This window comes from Dendrobium catenatum, unplaced genomic scaffold (genome assembly GCF_001605985.2).
Source record: "Dendrobium catenatum unplaced genomic scaffold, ASM160598v2 fragScaff_scaffold_943, whole genome shotgun sequence".
NCBI lineage: Eukaryota > Viridiplantae > Streptophyta > Magnoliopsida > Asparagales > Orchidaceae > Dendrobium > Dendrobium catenatum.
In genome coordinates this window covers 897,914-905,632 of record NW_021319405.1, presented here as the reverse complement: position 1 = coordinate 905,632, position 7,719 = coordinate 897,914, and the positions used below count along the sequence as shown (strand labels likewise).

Sequence of the window (7,719 nt, the reverse complement as noted above, 5' to 3'; positions counted from 1 at the left end):
ACCCGTTTGAAAAACGGGTCAGGTTCGGGTTGACCCGACGGGTTGTCGGGTCAACCAGGAAACTCTTTTAAAATGTCTGCCCAGCTGCCCGTGGACCTGCCCGACTCTACCCGCCCTCTGCCTGGCTGCCCGAGGACCCTGCCCGACCAACCGACGCGCCTGTGCTACTGCCCGCGCGCGTCCATGCCATCACGAGCCCGCGCGTCTGCCGCTCGCCTCGCCAGCCCACGTGCGTCCAGCGTCTGAGTCCGAGTTCGTGCCATCGCGCACCCGCGTGCGTCCGAGTCTGTGCCATCGCGCGCCCGCGTGCGTCCAAGTCTGTGTCGGGTCGGGTCAACCCGACAACCCGTCGGGTTGGGTCCATGTTCGAATTTCCAACACATTTTCCTACCCGGGTCTGATTAGGGTCAACCCGTTTGAACCCGGGTCAGTTCGGGTTCGACCTGAACCGGATCCGTGACCCAAAATTGACACCCCTAATCTAAATCACCTTCAGATCTTTCATTATTTCAAAAAAAAAAAATTACATAAGTTATACACCTCAAGAAATTAGAAGGAATTTAATATAAGATGTCTCATAAGTAATCACATAAGCCAACACCAAGTGCACCTAAGGAGGTCCTCACATGGGTTAGGATATGTAGTTTGCTTAATACTTTGGTGTAAATCGCGAGAATGTGACATGGGGCTTATTGTTTCTCAAGATTTAGACTTCGTTTGGGACGACTTTCTTACTGTTTCTTAAAACAACTCTCTAATACAAAAATTAAAATTTTTATACTAGAGAACTGTTTCAAGAAACAGTAAGAAATTCGTCCCAAATAAAACCTTATAGGTGATGCATATGATACGATTTTTTAATATAACTCATGATTTACTATTGTGGGTCTTGATCGATGGAGATACATACTTGCCACATAAATCTGATGCAATCTTGTTGTCCTGCTGACTCATAGATCTTATGATGTGGGATAACCCTAATCATCATTTGTTTTCATATTGGTCATTTTCATGAGTAAATTTATTTTTCATGCATATTTTAATTATATTTTGTGCCTTAATTATGCAATATGAACACATTAGATATTGTCTTACTGGTGTCAAAATACAAAAGATCATATTATGCGTAAATGTTGTGTTAGAAATGTAAAGGAAACTATTGATGATTGGATGAAAAGGAAATTCATCTTATTGTCCTCGACCATTGCCATTGGCTAAGACAATCTCCAACCGTTCGGTAGACAACTGAATGGAGTCCGTCAAATTAACGTCGCAACCGAACGTCATTTCTTCCGCTATTTGATCGCAGTTGAACAGTGCAACACCAATATTGGCGTGTTACTGTTCACTTGTGTCATTTCTTTCTCTCTACCAAACTCGTCCGAGAAAGGCGCGAAAGAAACGAACGATGATTTGAGAGCAAAATGACGTTCTACTGGAGATGAATCATGACACTTTTTTATTTTACTGCATTTTGCAGTGAAAAATGAGAGTTTCGGTTGGAGATGCCCTAAGTGAATTCTCTTTGATTTATTTAGAAATATGAGTAATGTGAAATCGCTTAAATAAATTTAAAAAAAAAACTAAAATCTTGAACTTTGAGGTGCTTTTTGGTGTAATCATTCGAGTTTCATTAGAAACTCTAAAGTTAAGTATGCTTATATAGAAGTACTCCTAGTATAGGTGACATACTGAGAAGTTATAGTAATGGAACAAAAGCGTGAGGCCATTAGGCTAAATCGGATATATCTCGATAGGAAAAAGTTTGGGTTATTACAAGTAATCTATATAAAAATAATTTAATTTTTTATTTTACTCATCTTAAAGTAAATCTATTAGTTTAAGATTTAATATAAAAAAAAAACTTGATTAAAATATCAAAAACCTTCATATTTTAAACAAAAGGGTAATTAATTATATTCTGACTTAAATATAATTAGCATAAGTTATCATTTCTAAATTTTACTTTAAAATTAGTGCAATATAATTTATTCATATATTAAATTTAATATAAAGAAAATTAAAAATATTTAAAATTATTCTAATCATATTTCGGTTAGAATATATTTTTCATTATCATATATAAATGTTGCCCTTAACAAAACTAAGGGCTTCGTTGTTTTTTGCCTGGAGTCGGTTCCTTTGACTGGAACTTTTATTTGGTCCGGTCACAGGACGTAACTCTACGTTCGGCCGTCAGTAGAATCGTGCCACGCGTTCTCACTATTTATCGCGCGCCCCGACAACCCGACCCTGAACGGACCCAGGATTGCTCGGTATTTCTCGATTTTGCTAGGTATTGCTCGGTATTGCTAATTATTGGTCGATTTTGCTCGGCAATACCAATACCGAGCAAATACCGAGCAATACCGAGTTGTACGCGAACATAGCATTCATGGGTTCCGGTCCAGGTCAAGTCGTCGGGCCGCGTGATAAAGAGTAAAAGCACGTGGCGACATGTTATTGACGGCCGAATATAGCTCTACATCCGGTCAAAGGACGTAATAATTATTCCTTTGATTGAGTCTTTTTCTTAATTCGCCTTTGCCTCAACACCCCAAAGCTATTGACGAACTCAGCTGAAATAAAAAAGTTAGCAGATGTTTGATGATTGAAAATTCTTTAAAATTCTCGCGTTTCGGCAAATTGCCGGTTTCGAAGAAGCACCCAAAATAAATAACTTGAATTCATCCAAAATCTATGGTTTTTGCACCGTAATTAAAATAATTCAGTTTATTAAGGAGTTGTTTGGTTTAAGGAAAAAAAGAATATAAATCATTTGAAATAAGGGGTTTTTTTTTTAAGTTTTGATGTTTGATCATTTGAGAAAAAAAGCAGAATAAAAAACACCACTACCGGAAGAACCACAGACTGAGCAGGAAACCAATTGAGCTAGCAAAAATGCGTAGTCCACAGCGTCATAAGAAAATCACATGCAAGAGGAAATGTAAAAAATAAACCAATAGCAAGCAAAAGGCCATCCCAAACCACACAGGTTGAGAGACAAAAAAGGTAAGACCGCACAAACACCTGCAAGACAAAACAAGCTCCATAACAGAATCGGAGCATAACAAAATAAGGAAAGAAAAACTAAAACAGAGCTAAAGGGGAAAGGCAAGGGACCAAAAACCAAAACAAAAGCTGGAAGACAAACTCGCAACTGAGTAGCCCAAAGGAAAACCACATATCCCCGAGAAGACCCCACCTGAACCCCCCAAACAGAAACCAGACTCCACCATGATGCCCCACAAAGGGAAGACAACCTAGAGACCAAACGAACAGACAGACAAAGCAACCACATCCAAGAGAGCAACCAAACACCAAAAAAAGGCACAAGCAACAAATGGAAAAACTATTTCTTAGGTTTATTCTTCCTCTGTTTACTCGCACCCTTAAAAAAGACTCCATCAGCGACGTAAACCACATTGAAGCCATACAAAGCTTGAAACTCCTTCCCAGGCACAACCTTATCAACCCCGGCAGGACGAAGACTAACATTCATCCAACCAATCATCCACACAAGAATCCTTAGAATTCAAAGCAATTGAGATTGCAAAGCATCACAAGAAATAAGAGAAATCAAAACCTCAATAAAAGGAGAATTAACGATCACATCCACAAAATTAGGCAACACAACAGGTTCCAAAGCAGCCAAAGGATACTCAACCAAACCCACCTTGTTCGCATCACCAAACCTCGCAATTACATCATCTAAAATATCAGTCATAAGCTGAGAGGTGAGGGTACCCAAATCACAACTACTATCAAACAATAAAGCAGCATCATTAAAAGAAGAGATTAAATACTTCTCACACTTATCAAAATTAGATTAGGAATATCCAATCTATTATCATCGCTTGTCAAACTATTTAGAGAATTAGTAAGAGAAGGAGCAAGCAGAGGAGAATCCACCATATTATTAACAAAAACACTATCAAATAATAGATTAATAGGACCAGAAGCCACTAATTCATTTCCAACTGGCACATTATCAAGCACAACATTAGGAACATTCATAGGCACATTATCCCAGTCCTCAATAATAATAGAGTCGATAAAAGCAGTGGTAGGGGGAATCATGTTATCCGCAGGAAGAGAATGATTATTTAGAGCCAAGGATACATGGTCTACAATGGGAGGAGTGACATAAACAACATGAGGCTGGATAATAGCTTCAAACCTCCTCAATTGATGATACAACTTAATACAATCAGACCTTTTATGTCCAATAGCTTTGCAATGTGCACAGTAATTAGGAAAGCTTTCTAAAACAACTTTTTGTATGTAGCCAAATTTCTCATGACCAAGACAAACAGAATCAAGGTAAGTTTTAGAAATGTCCATTTCCACAAGGATATAAGCAACAGACCGCCTAAAACCCACAATAGTGACATTATCTGTGTGAAGCGGGCGGCTAAATAAAGAACTCAAACGGAAAAGTATGTGAGGAGAAAATAGGTGAAGGCGAAGCTCCGAAAATGAAATCCAGATAGGGACGATCATAGACTCTTCTGATAGCTCAAGGAATAGAGTCCATTTTCTCACTTTCATAAAACAACCATTAGCTAAATACAATCTATGTGCAAAAAATCTTTCATAGTTGAGATAATTAAAAAGCTTGATCAAAATATTGCTCTAATCCAAAAGGGTAATAGAGAACTCACCCGTCAATTTAAGGTTGAAAAAAACTTCCTAATTGGCAATAAAAAAGAGGAACAAGAGAAGAGAACTCCCCTCGACCCTAGATGAAGTCGACAGGGCAGACACCTAGAAGAGAACCGAGTTTCGACAACTAGAGGTAGCACCAGACCTGAAAAATTCACAACAAGAGGGAGCTAGGGCATAGCCATAGGCATAAATTCCAATTTCAGCAAAATAGATGGCCTCTAAATCAATAAATAGATTCAAGTTTGACCAGTTTTGACTTAAGTTTTTATTCAATTATGTTACATGATTTTTGTAATTAATATAAAAATTTGTTAAAATTTTTAAAATACAGTATAAATTATGTATATATTTTAATATAATTTTTAATAAATATTAAATTTATAATTACATAAATATAATATGAAAACAACGTAAATTGCAAGAAAAAATATTGTAATCTAAAATATTACTTTTTATAATGTGGGGCCGCTTAGAATTACCAAATCAATAAAGTCCAATCACAAATGCACGGACTGATGCAAGTCACATCCATCCAAACGACGAACCATCCCTCCAATGCAAAGTTCAACACCAAAAAAAAAAAAAATTTTTTTTGTCAAACAAAAAACAAAAATTCTCCCTCATAATGAACACAGATCCCTCCCTATAAAATTCTCTCTCCCATTTCAATCTTCTTCTCCCTCCTCTCAACCTTCATTCATTCTTCCTGTTGAATATTAGCTTTTCTGCTTAATCCATGATGGAAGGTAGTGGATCCTTAAATGGTTCTCTACTCCCTCCAGGCTTCCGATTCCACCCCACAGATCAAGAGCTTATCATCCATTACCTGAGGAAGAAGATAACTTCATCCCTCCCTCCATCTTATTCCATTATTGCAGAAATCGATCTCTACAAGTTCAACCCCTGGGAGCTTCCCGGTATTTTCCTTTATTTGGCATCCATTAATCGATGAAAAAAATTTGATTTTGATGACTCAAAAATTGTGTTTTTTGGTTTCAGAAAAAGCGGTTTTTGGTGAGGGTGAATGGTTCTTCTTCAGCCCAAGAGATCGCAAGTACCCGAATGGACTCCGGCCAAACCGTGCGGCGGCCTGTGGATACTGGAAGGCGACGGGAACTGATAAGCCTATATTGGCCGCTAATGGAAACCATTGCCTCGGCGTTAAGAAAGCTCTTGTGTTTTACCAAGGCCGGCCTCCTAAAGGAAGCAAGACTGATTGGATCATGCATGAATATCGTCTACTTGATCAGTCCAATACCTCTATGCAGCAAAAGCATAAAGGCACCATGCGAGTAATTATTCTGCTAATATCTTAATATTTTATAAAACGGGGGAATCGAATATTGGTTAACTCTTCCTCTTGATCAATTTCAGCTGGACGACTGGGTTCTCTGCCGTGTCAGGCATAAGGGCAGCCTCCTGCCGCAAAACGATGAGAAACCGTCGCCATCACCATCGCCTCCACCGCCCGTAACATCGGTCTTCATCAAATCTCCGGCACAGCACGAATTAAGGCAGCAGAGTGCCGGAAAAGAAAGAAACAGCCTTTTTGAGTTAAGCGATTTCCAGCTTATGGGCTATCTCATGGGCTGTGCTTCCCAGGCCGAGAGCGCCGGTGAAAACTCCGAGCTTGCTCACTGCAGCAGTTTCTTCATCGGAGAACATGAACAGCCTGAGCTTGTTTCCTCCATGCTGGGTTCCATTAAAAGGAAGCTGTCTTTTGGGGCACTCGATGAGCTCATGATGCTTCCTCCAGGCAAGAGGATGCACTATTTTGCCTCCGGCGACCAGCTCTCTCCGACGGAGGAGTCCTACTCGGATGATCAAGGATGTCTCGAGTTCCTAATATGATATAAAGTCTGTGCCTTTATTATTTATATATATAGCTCTGTATATGTTCTGTACTGAATTCGCATCTGAAACACCATTATCTGAATCCAGTACAGAGGAAATACAGAGCTGATGATGTAACTGTATTGCCCTCTCTGGCGCATTGCCATCGTTGTTTGATTTGTTTGCTTTGTTATTTTAGTTTTTTTTTTTTTTCTTAGAATTTGTTTAACAGCAAGACGTTGTAGAAATATTGTTCTTAGTTAAATAAAGGAAGAAGACAGAACAGAAATGACTGTTCTGTATGCACCTGCTCTCAAGCTGTAGAAAGAGTGGGGAGGAAATTGTATTATTCTATTGTGATGAAGATTAATAAAGATTTAAGGGATTTGTGAATTAATTGAAGCTGTTCTCCGAAATTAAAATTTTTGAACTTGTCAGTGATTTCATGCATGTTTGATAGTTTTATCGAAGAAGAATGAATGAGGAATATTTTGTAGTTGATTATCTCGTTGACATTTGGCAATTTCCAAGTGATTCCAATCAGGACATGACATAAGAGAGTTATATTTTTTTTATTATTTGCAGTCACAATTTTGTTAGTTAATGAATCTTTTTATTTAGTTAAGATTGATCTGAAATATGAAAATTATATCATTTGAACATCATATTCTTCTTCTTTTTTGTATTTCTAATAATAAATGAAAGTGACTTTGTAAACTGCATGTTTGATAGTTTTATCGAAGAAGAATGAATGAGGAATATTTTGTAGTTGATTATCTCGTTGACATTTGGCAATTTCCAAGTGATTCCAATCAGGACATGACATAAGAGAGCTATATTTTTTTTATTATTTGCAGTCACAATTTTGTTAGTTAATGAATGAATCTTTTTATTTAGTTAAGATTGATCTGAAATATCAAAATTATGTCATTTGAACATCATATTCTTCTTTTTTTTTTTGTATTTATAATTTTATTATCAATCTTTTGGTTGAATAGTGTTACAACTTACAATAGTTTTATGATGATTATGAATATTAAAATGAAAGTGACTTTGTAAACAAAATAGCTTATGCTTTACAAAGTATAGGAGAACTCTGAAATCAAATGATGAAGCATCTCTAAAAGTGAATTATGATGTGTTACAATTTACAAGTAAATAGGGATAACAAGTAATCTAAAAACAAGAATAATCAAGATTTACATTATTCAATTTTAA

At 37.4% G+C, this 7,719-nt stretch overlaps 1 protein-coding gene across 1 annotated transcript; it reads left to right on the top strand.

The window, feature by feature from the left end:
- The first annotated feature begins 5,270 nt into the window (after positions 1–5,270).
- Positions 5,271–6,853, top strand: LOC110104359 (NAC domain-containing protein 2-like). The gene is made up of 3 exons (XM_020833427.2): positions 5,271–5,585; positions 5,668–5,960; positions 6,043–6,853. The coding sequence occupies exons 1-3, from the start codon at positions 5,405–5,407 to the stop codon at positions 6,517–6,519; spliced, it is 951 nt and encodes a 316-aa protein (XP_020689086.1). The 5' UTR covers positions 5,271–5,404; the 3' UTR covers positions 6,520–6,853.
- Positions 6,854–7,719: the final 866 nt, after the last annotated feature.

What these genes read in the sequence shown, in the direction of transcription:
- LOC110104359 (XM_020833427.2), top strand. Translation starts at nt 5,405, where the DNA reads ATGATGGAAGGTAGTGGATCCTTAAATGGTTCTCTACTCCCTCCAGGC. An exon ending in CAACCCCTGGGAGCTTCCCG is followed by an intron (nt 5,586 to 5,667) that starts GTATTTTCCTTT and finishes TTTTGGTTTCAG; the next exon opens with AAAAAGCGGTTTTTGGTGAG. An exon ending in AGCATAAAGGCACCATGCGA is followed by an intron (nt 5,961 to 6,042) that starts GTAATTATTCTG and finishes GATCAATTTCAG; the next exon opens with CTGGACGACTGGGTTCTCTG.